At 46.3% G+C, this 22,247-nt stretch overlaps 1 protein-coding gene across 5 annotated transcripts in view; it reads left to right on the forward strand.

Moving 5' to 3' along the window:
- ZBTB7A (zinc finger and BTB domain containing 7A) overlaps positions 1-22,247 on the forward strand; it is a 216,830-nt gene that overhangs the window by 141,654 nt on the left and 52,929 nt on the right. Inside the window, exon 3 of one of the 5 annotated variants that reach the window (XM_063914859.1) lies at positions 549-601. The exons of the other annotated variants lie outside the window; for them this stretch is intronic. Within the exon in view, the coding sequence (XP_063770929.1) occupies positions 549-601 (53 nt within the window). The remainder of the gene's footprint in view (positions 1-548; positions 602-22,247) is intronic. 5 annotated transcript variants of the gene reach the window in all.

Here is a 22,247-nt window from a genome sequence, read left to right on the forward strand (position 1 = left end):
CCGTATGACATTAGAGACAGGCTTGCGCTACTGAACATGACACTATGCATTTTGTTAATTAATTTTTCATGCTGCTGTGATCGGAATCTGTGACACATAAGATCTCCTACATCCCCTATCCAGTAACGACAATAATGGTTTGCTTCCTTGTGGCCTAACAAGAACATTTATAAATGCAAGTTGGAACAGACCCTAAAATCACACTTTGTTACCCCCAGAACTGTTCTCACTATCATTGTATGTGAGAGCTGTGAGGACTAATGAGTTTATAATTCCAGTTTTGTGTATTAACATTTCAATACAGGTACTTCTACCTAAACATTACCAAAGCAGACAGCTGTGTAAATATGTGGCTATGGGAGTATTAGATAGAAGATACCTATGTATTTAAAAATTGAGCAAGCCATTTAAAGGCCAGCTAAAACAAAACAAAAAAATAGCTTTTTGGGGATTTGATAAAATAAAACTCAAATGCATGCTTACCTTCAACTCTTGGTTTGCCAGTTCCACCAGGGTCCACAATGGTCTAATGATTTCTCCTTTTCCAGCCTGACCATTACAGCTGACGACCCAGGTGGTTACAGTGAACGGGAAGTAGAATGTAAGTAAAATAGTTTTCTTCTTTTTAGATGATTGAACCACACCCAAAACATTAGTCTCAACTGAAGCTATATTGAATTGCTTCTCATGCATTCCTATACTTGGTTTCAATTGGAAAATATAAATAATTTCTACTTATGATAGTACATTTCATAGACTACTTTGCAATAAAGAAAGAATTGTTATATCTTCTAAATTCCAGACGAGAAAGTGAAAGATCTCACTGAGAAGGCCCGATCTGAGGGAGATCTTTCACAGTCTCGTCCAGTGTGTACACTCAGTGTCGTTAACGACCCCCACCCTCGTCTGACCGTGTACAGACGAGGGAGATCCTTGTTAAGGACAGCTATGCTGCATATGCAGCATGGCCGTCATTCCCCCCGCCGTCGCTGCCTGTCCCGGCCGCATCGGCAAGTGTTTATGCACTTGCCGATGCTGGCCTCACTGCCAGGTCCCCGCCGCCGCCAATATCGGCGTCGACGGGGATCAGGTAATGTGTATGGGGCTTAAATTGTCAGAGTGGGACATTGGGAGAGTGCTCTGGACAATCTAAAGGATTCTCTTCACTGGGAACATTAAATGTGGTAAAATGAATTCCCTACCTAAAATTCTTTATACAATATCTTCTAGACTCTACCCATACATCTTGCATTTACATGGTTTCACACATTACAAGCTTAATACAAAAATTTGGACAGTAAAACACTGTTATGCACATATTATACAAATCTGCCATACCATTTTATTAAACAGAATGCCAGAATTGACCGGAACATGTAATTTAAACAAGAGAATACAAATATCATAGCATAATACTGCTTAAATTAAACAGATCATATACTGTATAGTAATCATTATACAAGTTTAATAATTAAGTGACGGACAACCAGTGTGCCCTGAATATTGATACACCTATACACATAATTGTTAATTCTATGTATTATTGTATTTTGTAATACCTGTGATATTTGTAAGCGACCTGTCAAACAGCGACTGATATTTCCTCTGCTTTTGTTGTGTATAGATTGGCTAACATCGTTCAGTAGACAACTGTTGGCCAAGAGAGCTTACCTTTTACAAGAAATTGAATGTAATTCGATAAGTACCTTCCCATACTATTGCCACCCTCTACAAACTAAAGGGCTACCAAGGTCATTCTTCCCACGCTACACACAGGCTTGGAGTAGAGATCCTCACATGGTGATAACAGAAGAAGTATGGCATAAAAGTTTCTCAAATACCTACTCTAGTTCCACCTGTGCTATCATGGAGACATAATATAAGGTCCTGACTAGGTGCTATAGACACACTCCAAAAAAAATTTCCCCTCAGGCACTTATTGGAGAATCAACAAGGTGCAATACAGCCTTCATACATTATTTGTGGGAATGTCCTACAATCTGCACATTTGCAATCATATAATACAAATCTCAAACCAGGTCTGTAGTATGCTCTTTCATAGGACTCTGGTTGCAGGCAGCCATGTGATTTTGGCGGTTTAGTCGCTAGATTTAAAGCAGATTGTTTTTGCTTTGTAAATTATTGCTGCTTTAAAAGGTAAAACCAACCTGCTTTAAATCTAGCTGCTAAATCGCAAATATCCCATGGCTGCCTGCAATTGCATGCTATTACGTTTACTCCTATGGCTGGTATCCAGTTAGCTGCAGTAATTTACTGGAGCTAATTGATTTGGCCGGGGCTAACCAATTACCCCCGATACGCTGCAGTTACCAGGGATTATGCTTCGGGTGCCTCAGGCATCCGAAGCATAGGCTGCCATAAGCAGCCATCAGAGCCACAATAACACATGGGATTGAGAATTTATTCTGGATCCCATGTATTATCTCGCGATTGCACGTCCTTTTCAACCAATAAAAACAAGCATTGTGCCAAAACATTTGTTAACCTTGTTTTCTCTTACGTCCTAGAGGATGCTGGGGTCCACATTAGTACCATGGGGTATAGACGGGTCCACTAGGAGCCATTGGCATTTGAAGAGTTTGAGAGTGTGGGCTGGCTCCTCCCTCTATGCCCCTCCTACCAGACTCAGTTTAGAAAATGTGCCCGGAGGAGCCGGTCACAGCTAAGGGAGCTCTACAGAGCTTCTTTAGTAAAGTTTTTTTTTTAGAGTTTATTATTTTACAGGGAGGCTGCTGGCAACAGCCTCCCTGCTTTGTGGGACTAAGGGGGAGTAGTGTCCGCCCTGTGGGCTCTGAGCCACTATCTCCGCTGACAGGACACTGAGCTCATGAGGGGATAGATCGTTCCCCGCCACAGGGGATCGCTCACCCCAGCAGCATGCCGCCACCCCCTTACAGAGCTAAAGATCAGTGGCGAGTGAGTCACCGACCCCCCTAACAAGCGGGGGGCCAGTGTGAAGATGGCGGCAACTGAGTAGGAGCGCAGTGCTAACTGCGCTCCGGAGGCTCAGCGGTACTTAGTGCGGCGCTGTGAGGGGCGCCCTGAGCCAGCGCCTGAACCCTGTAGGGGTCCGTGGATCTCAGCCAGCATTTTACCTCAGGCCAGTATAATCCTTAGGAAGAGCGGGAAGACAGTGCCATTTTGGGGGCGGAGCTTCTCAGAGCGGACCCAGCAGCATTTCAGCGCCATTTTCCTGCCTGCACAGCGCTGTGCAGGAAGAGCAAGTCCCTCCACAGCAACTACAGCTATCTCTCACAGTACCAGGGGGTTGTAGAAGGGGTTGGAGGCTGCATTAAGACTGTGTAACCTATTAAGGTGCACAGTCAGCGCTAGTAGAGGTCTCCCTTTACATTAAAAGCGCTGTGTGTGGGTTGGCTCCAATCTCTGTGTCTCTCTTGCCATTCTTCGGAGTGAAACTCTGTCTGTCCTCCCCTGTGTGTGTGAGGAGTGTCTGTGGTCTCCATTAAGCAATGTCCAGGGACTCTGTGTCATATGCTGCAGAGGATATGTCCTCTCAGGATGATCCCATTCCATGTAATCAGGATTGCACTGGTTTAGCCCAGATACCAGCAAGGGAGCCTGAGTGGTTATCCTCTATCAAATCTATGATTTCTCAAATTTCAAATATGGTTGCACAAAATGAATCTACAACTCAGGCTTTACAGAACTCTATGGCAGTCTTGCCCAGTTCTGGTACCTCAGGGCTCCCCGCTGTATATTCACATAAACGTGCTCTTGCGCAGATCATGCAGGATGATACGGATACCGATTCTGACACTGCAGATGGTGACGGGGGGCAGCATTTCTTGCTAAAGGGGTGCAGTTGATGATAGAGGCAATTAGACGTGTTGAATATTGCTGATACAACACCTGAGCAGGTTGAAGAGGCTTACTTCACTGAAAATAAGAAAGCCTCGCTAACCTTCCCTGCGTCAAAGGAATTAAGTGCTATTTTTGAAAAGGCTTGGGAAAACCCGGATAAAAAAATTCCAGATACCTAAAAGGGTTCTGATGGCATTTACTTTCCCGGTAGAGGATAGGAAAAAATGGGAAAACCCGCCTATTGTTGACACGTCAGTATCCAGACTCTCAAAAAAGGTAGTTTTACCTGTTCCAGGATCTACCGCCTTGAAAGAGCCGGCTGATCGTAAAATTGATAATACGCTCAAATCCATGTACACGGCTTCTGGGGCTATACTACATACTACTATTACCAGTGCTTGGATTGCCAAAGCTATAGTAAAGTGGTCAGGCACGTTACTTGAAGACTTGGATACTATGGAGAAATGTGATGTTGAATTGTTTTTACGTAACATTCAGGATGCGGCAGGATTTCTGGTAGAATCCATGAAGGACCTGGGTTCCATGGCTGCGGGAATTTCTTCCATGTTTGTATCAGCTCATCGAGGACTGTGGTTGCGTCAGTGGTCTGCCGACGTGGAATCCAGGAAAAGTGTGGAGACCCTACCCTACACAGGTCAGGCTCTCTTTGGGGAAGCGTTAGATGTGTGGATCTCCACGGCTACGGCTGGTAAGTCACCTTTTCTTCCCTCACTGACAGACACTGTCACATCCTACAGACACTGGATGTGACAGACACTGTCACATCCTACATCAGCTACTGTGATGACATGTGTGTACCTACCAAGACTTACTGCATTTACAACAACAACAAGCCCTGGTTCAAAGCCCAGCTCAGGCAACTTTGTCGAGCCAAAGAGGAGGCCTATAGCAGCGGTGACAGAGCACTATACAACCGTACTAGGAACTCTGACTAAAGGAATCAGGCTAGCAAAAAAGCGGTTCTCGGACAAGCTGACAAACGATCTCTCCACCAATGACCCCGTATCTGTATGGAAAGGAATGCAATCCATAACCAACTATAGGAAAACATCAAAGTCCACCGCCATGCACCAAAGCCTTGCAGATGAACTGAACCACTTTTATTGCAGGTTCGCAAAAGAAGTCCCCTGCAACCCAAACAATCACCTCTACGATGCCCCGAACACCGACGGCCAACCCCAGGCACTGCAAGTCACCCAAGAAGAAGTGGAGGCATTGTTCAAAAGGGCCAAAACCAGGAAAGCTCCGGGTCCTGACGGAGTGTCACCATCTGCCCTAAGAGCATGTGCGGGTCAGCTCGCCCCCATATTCACCAAGATCTTCAATAAATCGCTGGAGCTACAGAAAGTCCCTTCCTGCCTCAAAAGGTCTACTATAGTCCCGGTCCCCAAGAAACCCACTATCACGAACCTATCACAGGCCGATAGCACTGACGTCTGTGGTCATGAAAACGTTCGAGCGTCTGGTTTTGAATCACCTGAAAACTGTGACTGGCCCCCAACTGGACCCCCTGCAGTTCACCTATCGCTCGAATCGGTGTGCCGAGGATGCAGTCAACCTGGGCCTGCACTACATTCTACAGCACCTAGACATTCCCGGTACCTACGCGAGGGTCCTGTTTGTCAATTTCAGCTCGGCCTTCAATACAATCGTCCCCAGCATCCTCCACCCCAAACTACTTCGCCTAGGGGTCCCAGAAGCTACCTGTTCCTGGATAATAGACTTCCTGACAGATAGGACACAGGTGGTGAAAGCGGGGGAATTCACCTCTCAAGCGCGGTCCATTAGTACAGGGGGCCCTCAGGGCTGTGTCCTCTCACCCCTGCTCTTCTCCCTGTACACAAATGACTGTACCTCAGAGGCGCAATCAGTAAGGATCATCAAATTCGCCGATGACACCACCGTCATCGGCCTCATCAAGGATGGGGACGAATCGGCCTATAGACGGGAAGTAGACCGGCTGGCCCAGTGGTGCATCCACAACAACCTTAAGCTCAACCCCCTCAAAACTGTCGAGATGATCGTGGACTTCAGGAAGAAGTCATCTAGTGCACCTCCGCTAACGATTTCTGACAGTGTGGTATCGCTAGTTGACTCCTTCAAGTTTCTAGGGACCACAAGCTCCAGGGACCTTAAATGGGGGTCCAACGCTGACGCCACTGTTGGGAAAGCGCAGCAGAGGTTGTTCTTCCTCAGGCAACTAAGGAAGTTCAACATCCCACAGAAGCTTCTGCTCCTCTTCTACTCCGCGATTGTGGAGTCGGTACTGTGCTCCTCGATACTCGTATGGTACAGCTCCGCCAGCGCGAGGGACAGATGCAGGCTCCAAAAGGTGGTCAGAACCGCAGAGAAGATCATCGGGGCAGACCTTCCCTCAGTCCAGGACCTGTACTTGTCCAGAGCTAAAAAGCGGCAATGAAGATAGTAAAAGACCAGCTACACCCCGGCCACAGCATGTTTAACTTGCTTCCTTCAGGCAGGCGTTACAGCAAGAAATCAACTGAATCTGTTATTTAACGATCTCATATCTAGATTGTTTCATTCCGTCCTTGTACTACTGTGTTTCTCTTATACTAGCAATACATTTAGAGATATGATAATTTGTTCAACAGGGGTACCTGTTCACCCTATATTTGAATTATGTGTGCACTAATACTAAGGCTAATGATCAGCGAATAATGTTTATTTAATTTTTTTTTTTTTTTTTTTTTTTTTTCCATCTCCCTTAATTTTTTTTTTTCTCTGTTTCATATTTTACATATTTTTTACTAATTTTTATTATTTTCCAAATAACCGGACTCTAATACATTATATTACTAAATTATACATCTGTTATTACAATCCCAGAATCATTGAACAGGATATCTATACAATACTACATATTTAGTGCCAGATACTAGAGGCACCTGCATTTGGTGGAGTCCAGTGGCCCATATGGTGACGAGGTGGAGGTGGTGTGGTACGGGGCTCCGTGGTGGTGCTGCAATCGGAGCGTACATCGTGTTTTTGCTCTGACTGCAGATAGAATACATGATAGTGTGACGGGTAAACGCAACACAATATCGAATAGTATACTACATTTACCAACATAGTTCATGTTTCTAGTATGATACATTTCTCTAATAACACTTTTAATAACAATTATCTGTTAGTTTGCAATAGGTACATATATTTTTTAAACTGTCCCTTTTATTATACAGTTTTATACGTATTTTGATTTAATAATCCTGTCCTAATACCTCTAATGCTGCAATATATATCAGTATTCATTACACTCCCTTCACTCAGTCCGTCCAGTGGCGTATATGGTAGAGCCACGGACTGACAATGATATGGTTTCAGTGTACAAATCCCGCAATGGACATGAGTAATTTTATGACTTCTTATATATCTTCTTAATCTTTAATATTTGTTTGATATAAATTATAGCTACCTTTAGGGTACCAACAATATAATGAAATCATCCCTGTGCTTATGAATTTTTGTACATTTTCCTCATTTCTTTAATGTATCTAACTTTGATAACAGACATTATTTCTAATTTTATTTATTGATTATGTTTTTTATATGATATATTTTGATGTTATATAGTATTTATTTCATGTTCAATTATTTCTGCCATGGTCAGCTACTTTTATTCTGTTAATTTTATGTTTTTTCCATTGATGTAGAGCCGTTTTTACTATTAACCATATTATATTGTCTCTAATTATATACTGATCATAGACACCTGTGTAGTTGCTTTAAATACCGGTCACACCAGAGGTAGAAATATGCCTTTGATAAAGTCACGTGGAACGTGACGAAACGCGTTAGGAACTCCACCTCTGATACACCTGTTGAGGTCTCTCTCCGTGTCTGCAAGCACTGATCCATCTGGTTTTCTTCTGACGGGTTCCTTTCCATCGACCGCGGTAGTATCTTGCACCGCTCCTGACCAGACATCGACACTGGCGGCTTGGTTCTTCTTTTCCTCCCGCTGCTAAGCGTTCGTGGGCATTGCAGGACTTAGACCGGGGACGCCCAGTTTAAACACCAGCCCACACAGAGAGGTAATAACAAGCATTTATGATTGAACCCGGTGAAATTGATCAATTGGAATCTTAGGGGCGATTATAATCACATACCAACTACTACCCCCACCACCAGCATTCAGTGACTACGGATTCTTTCTTAAAGACTGTTTTTAATACTGAAAGGCAAGACTTCGTTTACAAGAGACCACTAAGGTGTTTTTATAGGTTTATGCATGTTTGTTTATAAATAGGTGTCTTTTAACCTTTCTCATGGTTAATAAATTAGTTTGCTTATAACGGCTCTCATCTTTTCATTATTTCTCCTGAGACACAGCGCAGACGTTTGTCAACTTTACACCCCGGCCACAGCATGTTTAACTTGTTTCCTTCAGGCAGGCGTTACAGGGCCATCTCCGCCAGGTCCACCAGAAGCCTCAAAAGTTTCTTTCCCCAAGCGGTCCGCCTGCTGAACGCCTGAACATTGACTGACTAGACGTACATGTAACTAACTTGTGTCCCTACGGTATACCTATCTGTGTAACTTTACTTCCCCCCCCCCCCCCCCCACACACACACACCTGCTTACCTGTTACCTACTTGGCTGTTGTATAGCAAACCGAAGACAAATTCCTAGTATACGCAAGTATACCTGGCCAATAAAGCTGATTCTGATTCTCTCAGCTACACCTGCTCCGAAGAAACCCTTTTCCTCAGCTACATCACAGCCCTTTCAGGGTACCAAGCCTAGAAAGGCCAAGCCATCCAACACCTTCTTTTGGTGAGGTCGGCCCAAGTCCAAGAAACCTGCTGCTGCAGGTTCCCAGGAACAGAAATCTGCTTTAGGTACACCAAAGTCCTCCGCATGACGGTGGACTGCACGCCCCGGAGGTGGTGCCGGTTGGAGCGAGACTCAGGCATTTCAGTCACGTCTGGGTGTCATCCAGCCTGGACCCCTGGATGCAAGATATTGTGTCTCAGGGGTACAAGCTGGAATTTCAAAATCTCCCTCCTCACCGATTTTTCAAATCTGGCTTGCCAGCTCTGCTGGCGGACAGGACTGTCCTGCAAGAATCAGTCCAGAAGTTGGTGGAGGCACAGGTCATTGTGCCAGTACCACCTCATATGCAAAACAAAGGTTACTATTCGAACCTTTTCGTGGTACCGAAACCGGATGATTCGATCAGGCCCATTCTGACCTTAAAATCACTAAACCCCTTTCTGAGGGAGTTCAAGTTCAAAATGGAGTCTCTAAGGTCAGTGATATCAGGTCTGGAGGAGGGGGAATTCCTGGTATCCTGGTGCCTCTAAGGGCAGTGATATCAGGTCTGGAGGAGGGGGAATTCCTGGTATCCCTGCGTACCTCCACATTCCGATTTGGCTGCCGCATTAAGCTTATCTTCTATTCGCACTGTTGGACTGTCATTTTCAGTTCCAGGCCCTGCCACTCGGCCTCTCCACAGCACCAAGGGTATTCACCAAGGTTATGGCGGAAATTATGATTCTCCTCCGCAGACAGGGGGTGAACATAATTCCATATCTGGCTGATCTGCTGATAAAAGCATCGTCCAAGGAGAAGCTGTTGCGGTCCATAGCTCTCACGACCCAGCTTCTCAGGGAACATGGTTGGATACTGAATCTTCCAAAATCACATTTGGAACCAACCAGGAGGTTGTCCTTTCTGTTTCTTCCAGAGGAAAAAGCATTGGTGATACAAACAATAGTCCGGGATGTCCTGAAATCAACACGGGTGTCGGTTCATCAGTGCATTCGCCTTCTGGGAAAAATGGTGGCCTCTTACGAGGCCCTACAGTATGGGAGGTTTCACGCTCGGTCCTTCCAACTGGATCTCCTGGACAAGTGGTCGGGATCCCATCTACACATGCACCAGAGAATACGTCTGTCACCAAAGGCCAGGATTTCACTCCTCTGGTGGCTTCAACTGCCTCACCTTCTGGAGGGCCGCAGGTTCGGGATTCAGGACTGGATCCTCCTAACCACGGATGCAAGTCTCCGGGGCTGGGGAGCAGTCACTAAAGCGGAATCCTTCCAAGGAAGGTGGTCAAGTCTGGAAGCCGGCCCCCCGATAAACATTCTGGTCCATCTACAACGGTCTTCTCCAAGCGGTCCATAATCTGAGAAATCAGGCCTTTCAAGTGCAGTCGGACAATGTGACAACAGTGGCTTACATAAGCCGAAAGGGCGGAACGAAGAGCAGAGCTGCAATGTGAGAGATAACAAGAATCATCCTCTGGGTAGAAAAACACGCGTTGGTGCTGTCAGCAATCTTAATTCCAGGAGTAGACAACTGGGAAGCAGACTTCCTCAGCAGACACAATATCCATCCAGGGGAGTGGGGTCTCCATCCGGAGGTGTTCAAGGAGGTAACAGATCTTTGGGGCGTACCCCAGATCGACATGATGGCCTCTTGTCTCAACAAGAAGCTTCGGCGGTATTGTTCCAGGTCGAGGGACCTGCAAGCAGTGGCAGTGGACGCCCTAGTGACTCCGTGGGTGTTCCAGTCGGTGTACGTGTTTCCTCCACTTCCACTCATCCCAAGAGTTCTAAAGCTCATAAGGAGAACAGGGGTTCAAGCGATCCTCATTGCTTCAGACTGGCCAAGAAGGGCTTGGTACGCAGATCTTCTGGATCTACTGCAAGGAGAGCCGAGGCCTCTTCCTCTTCGGGAGGACCTGCTGCAGCAGGGGCCGTTCGCCTATCAAGACTTACCGCGGCTAAGTTTGACGGCATGGAGGTTGACCGCCTGATACTAGCTCGAAAGGGCATTCCGTACAAGGTTATTCCTACTCTGATACAGGCTAGGAAAGGAGCATTACCATCGAATTTGGAAAAAATATGTATCTTGGTGTGAGTCCAAGAAATTTCCTGTGGTGAAGTTTCAACTGGGACGGTTTCTCCTATTCCTACAAGCCGGTGTTAATATGGGCCTGAGGTTGAGATCTATGAAGATCCAGATTTCGGCCTTATCCATTTTCTTCCAGAAACAATTGGCTGCCCTCCCTGAACCTGAAGGTTCAGACCTTTTTGAAGGGAGTTCTTTTGTACGGTATTAGCACTATTGAGCCGTGTATTTGCCGATTTGTGGACATATATGTATACTTGCTAAAGTTTAATAGAGGCCGCTATATAGTGTATGCATAAGACAGTACGTTGGACCACTATAAATATGACTCACATGCCGTGTATTTACTGATCTGTGCACATATTTTTACCGACATACAAATCAGTTGTAATATTGCAGTATTTTAGGCACTATTAACTGGACCCTTTGGGTAAATTTACAATATTAGCAACAACTATGGTATGGTAATAGCACGTTTGAGACTTGGGTGAAACATTTTATATCTTAGTATGCTAACGTTTTCTCCATAGCAGCAATTTTGACTATATGCTGTAATGGTGTTCATTTTTTTTAAACATCATGGAAGATATATATAATTTTCTTGAAGACATTAGTGAATTCAGAGACAGTCAGCATGTTGTATTTTTTATACACATATGTGCCAAATAATTCATAGACACTATCTAAGTGCCGGGGTTCTGCTACTTTACATATATACGTAATAAAAATACCTTTTTCTGAGATATTACTGTAGATTAGATATCAACTGCTGGTCCCATAATTATTATACCGTTTCTCTGAATAAAACTGTGATGAAAAAGGGATCATAATTTGTATCAGCATGTTCCAATGTTTTTACATAGTAGCAATTTTGATTACCCATGCACTATAGTAATCTATCTAATTTTGACAGACCTAAATAGAATCAATTAAAGCTGTCTCATAGTGTGTGAATTATCTTTGTATATAATCATAATATTATGATTATTTTCATACAGACTTTCATTAAGGGACAATTCTGAACGAACACATGTATCTATCTTCATTTCATCACTGAGGGAGACAGTCTAGTACTTCTCTCGTTGGCTGCGCTGTGTCACATACACATCAGCCAAAGCAGAAAAGAAAAACTGCCTGACTCTTTTGATATCTTATCATTCCAAGGACTGATATCAGTAAGAATCTTTCATCCCCCATTCACTGCTTGGCACATGGGCCACAGTAGAATTCTGAAAGTGTTTCTTCAGTCCTGTCTTCTTATTACATACCACAACCACCAAATGCACAACTGCATTTAGTCAACACAACGTGTCACGTTATTGGGGAAGGATATAATTATTTTCTGTACCTATTGGTTCATTAACATCCATCCATACATGGGCAGACAGATATAGGCTCAACAATCCTCCCTATTACTATAGCGCAGCAGTCAACTGCTGTTCATACCACTATATAGAGTCAATAGAAAATACATTCTCTCGCTATTTCTCCACTGAGGGGGACAGCCAAGCATTTCTCTCATTGGCTGCTCTGTGTCCAGTACACATCAGCCAAAAGCAGAAAAGAAAAACTGCCCTACTCTTTGGTAAATCTTTATTTTCCAAGGGCTGACACCAGTAAGAATTTCTCATCCCCCATTCACTGTTTACACATGGGGGACAGCAGAATTCTGACAGTGTCCTGGTAGTCCTGCCTATCTACTGCATATTCTCTTGGGTACCACAATCATATGTACATACATCAAATTGACAACCATATGTGCTAGTATTCCTACCTGTGTGCCTTTTAATTTTGTGTATTTTACTTTTATGTCTTTATATTTCACCATATGTTAGTTTTTATGACCTTTGTAGGCCCAATAGAAGGTCCATTGATATGTTTTGAATAAAAGTTAAGTTTTATGAATCCCTTATCCCAATAAGAGTACTCTTAATAATGAGCAATAACTTGATAACACGTATAATATGAGGCAGGAGGGGAGGCAGGCTAGACTTCACAGCCTAATTCCAAAAGTAATGAGAGGTGCTACCATGCTGAGACTTGTAGTTCCACACAGAGAGAAGAAAAATTGCACGCGCACACCCTAGGCACCAATTACTGCTAATAACAATAATAATAGTAAACTCTGCAATCTAATAGAGAGCAAAAATTAGGTGCTTGGCATAATATTTGGCCAAAAATATATAGGCCTACTCACCGCATCAAGGTGACTTCATCAACAGGTGGTCCTTAATACTAAGATACAAGTCCAGAGCACGGAACCCTCCAAATCAGCAAAGGCCAAACACCCCAAGGCATCATACTGGTGAGAGGTTAAAGTATTAGTAAGTGTTAATAAAAAGCATAAGCTATGTATTAACACATATATGCAATTGCGGTCGAATTCCGGCTGGAATTCGACCGTTTTTGGATTTGACACAATTCGACAGTCGAATCCCTGCCGCCGGGACCCGAATTCGACATATTCAATAAAAAACGGATTTGACAGTCCCGCTGTCGAAAAACGGACCAATTGACGAATAGTGTGCGTCCTGGATTCGACTTCATGGACGGCACAAAAGTGTTAAAAAAAACCCTGAAAAAAATTGCGTGAGGTCCCCCCTCCTAAGCATAACCAGCCTCGGGCTCTTTGAGCCAGTCCTGGTTGTAAAAATACGGGGGGGGAAATGACAGGGGATCCCCCGTATTTTAACAACCAGCACCGGGCTCTGCGTCCGGTCCTGGTGCCAAAAATACAGGGGACAAAACACATAGGGGTCCCCCGTATTTTTAACACCAGCATCGGGCTCCACTAGTCAGAGAGATAATGCCACAGCCGGGGGACACTTTTATACCGGTCCCTGCGGCCGTGGCATTAAATCCCCAACTAGTCACCCCTGGCCGGGGTACCCTGGAGGAGTGGGAACCCCTTAAATCAAGGGGTCCCCCCCCCTCCAGCCACCCAAGGGCCAGGGGTGAAGCCCTAGGCTGTCCCCCACATCCAAGGGCGGCGGATGGGAGGCTGATAGCCAAGTGTCAAAAAAAAGAATATTGTTTTTTTGTAGCAGAACTACAAGTCCCAGCAAGCCTCCCCGCAAGCTGGTACTTGGAGAACCACAAGTACCAGCATGCGGGGGGGGGGGGAACGGGCCCGCTGGTACCTGTAGTTCTACTACAAAAAAATACCCAAATAAAAACAGTACACACACACCGTGACAGTATAACTTTATTACATACATGCACACCAACATACATACATACTTACCTATGTTGACACGAAGGCTTGGTCCCCTTCTCCATGTAGAATCCACGGGGTACCTGTAAATAAAATTATACTCCCAACAATCCAGTGTAGATCGGTCCTCTTCTTAGTTTGTAATCCACGTACTTGGCAAAATAAAAAAACGCAAAACACGATCCACGCACTGAAAGGGGTCCCATGTTTACACATGGGACCCCTTTTCCCGACTGCCGGGACCCCCCGTGACTCCTGTCAAAAAGGGTACCTTCAGCCACTCAGGGAGCGCCACGTCGTGGCACTCTCCTGATTGGCTGTGCGCGTCTGAGCTGTCAGGCGGCGCACTCGAGATACACTGTAGCGCACAGGCGCTCCATTTTATCCAATGGTGGGAACTTTGCGGTCAGTGGTTGAGGTTACTCGCGGTCAACCGCTGACCGCAAAGTTCCCACCATTGGATACAATGGAGCGCCTATGCGCTACAGTGTATCTCGAGTGCGCCGCCTGACAGCTCAGACGCGCACAGCCAATCAGGTTAGTGCCATGACGTGGCGCTCCCTGATTGGCTGAAGGGACCCTCTTTGACAGCAGTCACGGGGGTCCCGCCAGTCGGGGAAAGGGGTCCCATGTGTAAACATGGGACCCCTTTCAGTGCGTGGATCGTGTTTTGCGTTTTTTTATTTTGCCAAGTACGTGGATTACAAACAAAGAAGAGGACCGATCTACACTGAATTGTTGTGAGTATAATTTTATTTACAGGTACCCCGTGGATTCTACGTGGAGATGGGGACCGAGCCTTCGTGTCAGCATAGGTAAGTATGTGTGTATGTTGGTGTGCATGTATATAATAAAGTTGTACTGTCACGGTGTGTGTGTACTGTTTTTATTCGGGTATTTTTTTGTAGTAGAACTACAGGTACCAGCGGGCCCGTTCCCCCCCCCCCCGCATGCTGGTACTTGTGGCTCTCCAAGTACCAGCTTGCGGGGGAGGCTTGCTGGGACTTGTAGTTCTGCTACAAAAAACAATATTCTTTTTTTTTACACTTGGCTATCAGCCTCCCATCCGCCGCCCTTGGATGGGGGGGGACAGCCATGGGTGACTAGTTGGGGATTTAATGCCACGGCCGCAGGGACCGGTATAAAAGTGTCCCCCGGCTGTGGCATTATCTCTCTAGCTAGTGGAGCCCGGTGCTGGTGTTAAAAATACGGGGGACCCCTATGTGTTTTGTCCCCCGTATTTTTGGCACCAGGACCGGACGCAGAGCCCGGTGCTGGTTGTTAAAATACGGGGGATCCCCTGTCATTTTCCCCCCCGTATTTTTACAACCAGGACTGGCTCAAAGAGCCCGAGGCTGGTTATGCTTAGGAGGGGGGACCCCACGCAATTTTTTTTCAGGAATTTTAACCCATTCCCACCCTTTTCCACTGAAAAACATGCACTGATCTCTCCATATTATTTTAGTCAGTAAAAAAAAATATATATTCTTTTAAAAAAGATATTAAATAATACTTGTGGCTCCTAAACAGACAAACCAAGTAGATAATCCCTTCTAATATAAATAGATATGCTATTAGCAATCAAAAAAAAAACACAAAAAAACATGTTTTTAAAAAAATTTATTAGATCACGACAGCAAAATGAGGCGGAATGAAATTGACGAAATGACTGTCGAAAAGCACTGTTGTCGAATCGACATTCTTCAATTGAATATACTTTTGTCGAAAAGCCGCATTTTTACCATTGCAGACATGTCGAATTTGAGAAATGTCGAATTGCAAAAAGTCGAATCTGAAACAGCAGGTTTTTTGTCGAAAAGTACTGTATTGCATTGTCAAATCCAATTCGACAGGTTTTTTTTGTAGAAAATGCCCCGTTTTTCGACATTTGTGGCAATTCGACCGCAATTACATATACCCCTTGAGTGTTACATGGGTGAGAGGTAACGTTAATAAGTGTTACATAGGTAATCAAATAATAAGGTACAAAAAAAGGTGCAGAATTAAATATTACAATGTGATGCCCCAAGGAAGCTAGGCCATACCAACCCTGGGCTCTTGCCCCGAACGCATCCCTAAAACTGGCAAATTGTATACATTTATTCAGGACTATACGATAATAGTGCCTTTCCCAATATGCAGTCTGCAAAAATTATAAAATGTATAGGCATTAACGCTGACAGGTCTATTATGGTGAGCTACACTATTATGAATTGTACATACAAAAATAAAGTAGAAAATTAAATCATTCTACCAAGTTTAACAATTCATAAATTCTGATTTTATGTTTGTAATGTGATTTATTGTAAGCTATAGGATGATATTGTGAGAAGTCCCTACATGCTTTATTAGTCTTCATGCCAGGTTGTTTTAACAGGGCACCGCGCCCTGCATGATTTTGAAAGGGCAAAATGTGCCCTGCCCCTTTAGTGTCACCCTGCTAAAACAGCCTGCTGTCATGTGAATAGATGCCGTGAGCATTTGGGGGAAGGCCTATCAATGATGCCACGGCTGGGGCACACCCTTATTAGTGACATCGAGAGGGCCAGACTGCCCCCAACAGTGACGTCGTCTGTGCCACGCCCCCTCCCCCAGCAGGCCGTGTCCCCTTTTCAAGAGTGCACCTTCAGTGCACGCACTCAGTGCCCAGTACCACAGCGCCCTGCCCTGCCCAAATCCTGGGGGGAATACTACTTTAATATCAACAAATCTGAGCCATAACTGGTAACTGGTGTTCAGTAATTAAATGGCCACCTCTGAAACTGGAACACAATTCCAATCCTGTGGCTGCCAGGGCCAGTTCTAGACCATGTGGCGCCTCCCCCCCACCCCTCCATTCAAAACAGGGATAGTGCACTTCTAAGGTGTGCGTCAAAAGTATAGGGGCATGGCTTCATGGGGAAGTACTGTGGCCACAGAATAGTACCATACGTTACGCCATTTAGAGCCCCTTACACATGTTACATCAGGTAGAGCCTCTTACACGCGTTACATCGGGTAGAGCCACTTACACGCCAGGTAGAGCCCCTCTCTAGAGAGAGGGAGAGAGAGAGAGAGAGAGAGAGAGAGAGAGAGAGAGAGAGAGAGAGTGTGTGTGTGTGTGTGTGTGTGTGTGTGTGTGTGTGTGTGTGTGTGTGTGTGTGTGTGTGTGTGTGTGCGCCATCTGATCTTCTAAATTAATTAATATATCTGATTGCTGGTATTCCCAAATGCAAATGAGCAGTCACAGCTTCTTATGTGTTATGCGAACGCTCCTGCTCTTCTGTTATATAATGATACCTCTTTGTAAATACTATACTAATTTAGCAAAGCTGCAACTGCTGACGATTGCGGGGGCCATCCGGCATGCTAAGTAGCGCCCAGCGTTGCGATCGCAGTCTAAATTGTTATGCATCGCAGTTAGATCATGATCACAGCAAACTAGGGTAGCCCCTTGCCTGCACAGCCTGGCTGTGAAGGCAGTCAGACCGCCTCCATTTTTCCCGTAGCAGCTGCTGCGTGTGACTGGAGGTGACTGTCCCGCAAATGGGCAGGACCCACCCACTTTTTCACCGCCAATCCCCCGGAACGCCACGTCGCAGCCCCATGAACACCTCGCGAACGACTCCGCGTGTCAATCAGGCAGAGGCAAATTTAAAGGCAGGCTAGTCATGTTTCTTTGACTTTCTCTTTCTATTTTTAATATGATTTAAGATACAAATGTATAATAATAATACTACTGCTACTACTTGAGCTATGCTTTCTCTTCCTTTTAAAATATGTACAGTATTTAGTATGCTTACAGGCTTCAGCATTCCACATTTTGTAAAAGTTTCATTTACTGTGCTTACAGCAGGTATCACTGTGGAGCCACTACACCCAACTCCAGAGATGCAGTGCTGCTGCTGCTTGGCATTCTGGCGCTGACTTCGCTGTGCTGTACTAAACATGCATGCATGTGATAGCAGGCGAAGTGACTGCAGCAGCGCCCTTATGGCCGCAGCACCACGGGCAATAGTACCGCTTGCCCACGGCAAGAACCGCTCCTGCTGCCTGCATTACTCAGCATTTTGATGAAGAGTGAAAGTGGTATAATGGGGAGAGCAGTGAGCATGTACTGCTTACAGTATTTCCATAGTAGAAGAACAGACTTTTATTTGTACTGATCCTAGTAACTGGTACTTAAACATCTCCTCCTGAAAGAGAGTAACGGATTCAGTATGATATCCCAGCTGTCGGGATCTTGACAGCCGGGATACCGATAGGTGGGATACAGCGTATCCTGTCGCGGGCTCGGTGCACTTGCCACGCTTTGTGCCCGGTGGTGACCTTTGGGTTATATTCCCCCTCGGGTGGTGATATGGACCACCACCTGTATGTGGATTTCAGCCGACGGTCAGGATTCCGACAGCCGGTAAATTGAATGCCTCCCAGAGTAACTATTGATCTACTTAACTTTCTGTTTTACTACACATAAGGATTATAACCGCTTCAGCAATAGAGGGCACCTTATCTATTTTTCTCTTACGTCCTAGAGGATGCTGGGGACCCCGTAAGGACCATGGGGTATAGACGGGCTCCGCAGGAGACATGGGCACTATAAAGAACTTTAGAATGGGTGTGCACTGGCTCCTCGCTCTATGCCCCTCCTCCAGACCTCAGTTAGATCCTGTGCCCAGAGGAGATTGGGTGCACTACAGGGGAGCTCTCCTGAGTTTCTCTGAAAAAGAATTTTGTTAGGTTTTTTATTTTCAGGGAGCACTGTTGGCAACAGGCACCCTGCATCGTGGGACTGAGGAGAGAGAAGCAGACCTACTTAACTGATAGGCTCTGCTTCTTAGGCTACTGGACACCATTAGCACAAGAGGGAGTCGGAACGCGGGTCTCCCCCCGCCGTTCGTCCCAGAGCCGCGCCGCCGTCCTCCTCGCAGAGCCGGAAGATAGAAGCCGGGTGAGTATATGAAGAAAAAAAGACTTCAAGGCGGCAGAAGACTTCGGATCTTCACTGAGGTAAGCGCGCAGCGGTAACGCTGCACGCCATTGCTCCCACACACTACACACACTAGCGGGCACTGATGGGTGCAGGGGCGCAGGGGGGGCGCCCTGGGCAGCAATAAAACCTCTATAGCTGGCATAGACACTGCGGAGGCAGTAATTGTTTAAATCTCACGCCAGTTTGAGATATTTGAGCGGGACCGAAGCCGGCTGCTGGAGGGGGCGGAGCTTGGTCCCTCAGCACTAACCGGCGCCATTTTCTCCACAGAGATCTGCAGAGAAGCTGGCTCCCCGGTCTCTCCCCTGCTGAACACGGTTACACAGGGCTGAAAAGAGGAGGAAGGGGGGGCACTTGTAAGGTGCAGTGAGTGTATTACACAGTAATCTGATATAAAAGCGCTATTATCTGGGACATTATTTTCCAGTGTCAGTTGGCGCTGGGTGTGTGCTGGCATACTCTCTCTCTGTCTCTCCAAAGGGCATTATTGGGGAACTGTCTCCTTATAACTATATCCCTGTGTGTGGGGGGGTGTCGGTACGAGTGTGTCGGCATGTCTGATGCGGTAGGCTCAGCTAAGGAGGAGGTGGAGCAGATGGTTGTGGTGTCGCCGTGGGCAACGCCGACTCATGATTGGATGGACATGTGGAATGTTTTAAATGCAAATGTGACCTTATTACATAAGAGATTGGACAAAGCAGAGTCCAGGGAAAAAGCAGGGAGTCAATCCACGGCTTCGGCTGGGTCACCGGGCCCTTCTGGGTCTCTAAAACGTCCCCTATCCCAAATAGCAGACACTGATACCGACACGGACTCTGACTCCAGTGTCGACTACGATGAAGCGAGGTTACACCCAAGGGTGGCAAAAAGCATTCATTATATGATTGTTGCAATAAAAGATGTTTTGCATATCACAGATGACCCCTCTGTCCCCGACACGAGGGTGCGCATGTATAAGGAAAAGAAACCTGAGGTAACCTTTCCCCCATCTCATGAGCTGAACGAGTTATTTGAAAAAGCTTGTGAAACTCCAGACAAAAACTGCAGATTCCCAAAAGGATTCTTATGGCGTATCCTTTCCCTGCACAGGACAGGGTACGTTGGGAATCCTCACCCATGGTGGACAAGGATTTAACGCGCCTGTCCAAGAAGGCGGCGCTACCGTCTCCGGACACAGCAGCCCTCAAGGATCCTGCTGATCGCAGACAGGAAACTACTTTAAAATCTATTTATGCGCATACGGGTGCTTTACTCAGACCGGCAATTGCATCGGCATGGGTGTGTAGCGCAGTTGCAGCTTGGACAGATACCTTGTCAGCTGACCTTGATACCCTAGACAGGGATACCATTTTATTGACCTTGGGTCACATTAAAGCGCAGTCTTGTATATGAGGGTCGCTCAAAGAGACGTTGGGCTGCTAGGTTCGAGAGCCAACGCCATGGCAATTTCTGCTAGGCGAGCCCTGTGGACCCGCCAATGGACGGGTGATGCCGACTCAAAGAAGCATATGGAGGTTTTGCCATACAAAGGTGAAGTTTTATTTGGGGAAGGTCTCGCGGACCTGGTTGCCACAGCTACCGCGGGTAAATCTACCTTTTTGCCTTTTGTTCCCCCACAGCAAAAGAAAACTCCACAATATCAGATGCAGTCCTTTCGGTCGCATAAGTCCAGAAGAGGTCGGGGCTCATCTTTCCTCGCCAGTGGTAAGGGTAAGAGAGCAGCTGCTCCGGCTAGTTCCAAGAAGCAGAAGTCCTCCCCGGCTTCTACTAAATCCACCGCATGACGCTGGGGCTCCACTGAGGGAGTCCGCACCGGTGGGGGCACGTCTTCGACTCTTCAGCCAGGTCTGGGTTCTGTCAGACGTGGATCCTTGGGCGATGGATATTGTATCCCAAGGCCACAAACTGGAATTCGAAGACGTGCCCCCTCGCCGATTTTTCAAATCGGCCTTGCCAGCTTCTTCCCCAGAGAGGGAAGTACTGTTAGCTGCAATTCAAAAGCTGTGTCAACAGCAAGTGATTGTCAAGGTTCCCCTAGTCCAACAGGGGAAAGGGTACTATTCGACCCTGTTCGTGGTCCCGAAGCCGGATGGTTCGGTCAGACCCATTTTAAATCTAAAATCCCTAAACCTGTACTTAAAAAAGTTCAAATTCAAGATGGAATCGCTCCGGGCTGTGATCTCCAGTCTGGAAGGGGGGGATTTTATGGTGTCACTCGACATAAAGGATGCATACCTTCATGTCCCCATATATCCCCCTCATCAGGCGTACCTGAGATTCGCTGTACAGGACTGTCATTACCAGTTTCAAACGTTGCCGTTTGGGCTTTCCACGGCCCGAGGATTTTCACCAAGGTAATGGCGGAGATGATGGTGCTCCTGCGCAGGCAGGGAGTCACAATTATCCCATACTTGGACGATCTCCTGATAAAAGCAAGATCGAGAGATCAATTGCAGAGGAGCGTGTCGCTCTCCCTGAGAGTGCTACAACAACACGGTTGGATTTTCAATCTGCCAAAGTCACAATTGATTCCAACGACTCGACTATCATTCCTAGGCATGATTCTGGACACGGAACAGAAGAGGGTTTTTCTCCTGATGGAAAAAGCCCAGGACCTCCAGAACATGGTCAGAGACTTGCTAAAAGCAAAAAGAGTGTCTGTTCATCAATGCACTCGAGTTCTGGGAAAAATGGTGGCTGCCTACGAGGCCATCCCCTTCGGCAGGTTTCATGCAAGGACGTTTCAGTGGGACCGCCTGGACAAGTGGTCAGGGTCCCATCTACTAATACATCAGAGGATAAGCCTGTCCCCCCGGGCCAGGGTGTCTCTCCTGTGGTGGCTGCAAAGTGCTCACCTTCTAGAGGGTTGCAGATTCGGCATTCAAGACTGGGTTCTGGTGACCACGGACACGAGCCTCCGAGGATGGGGAGCAGTCACACAAGGAAGAAATTTTCAGGGGCTATGGTCAAGCCAGGAGGCTTGTCTACACATCAACGTACTGGAATTGAGGGCCATATACAACGGCCTACGACAAGCGGAGAATCTTCTTCGCGACCTACCGGTTCTGATTCAATCAGACAACGTCACAGCCGTGGCTCATGTAAACCGACAAGGCGGGACAAGGAGCAGAGTGGCAATGGCAGAAGCCACCAAGATTCTTCGCTGGGCGGAAAATCACGTAAGCGCTCTATCAGCGGTCTTCATTCCGGGAGTGGACAACTGGGAAGCAGACTTCCTCAGCAGACACGATCTCCATCCAGGAGAGTGGGGTCTTCATCAAGACGTTTTTACAGAGATAACAAGTCTTTGGGGAATTCCTC

Source organism: Pseudophryne corroboree, chromosome 1 (assembly GCF_028390025.1).
Source record: "Pseudophryne corroboree isolate aPseCor3 chromosome 1, aPseCor3.hap2, whole genome shotgun sequence".
Classification (NCBI taxonomy): Eukaryota; Metazoa; Chordata; class Amphibia; order Anura; family Myobatrachidae; genus Pseudophryne; species Pseudophryne corroboree.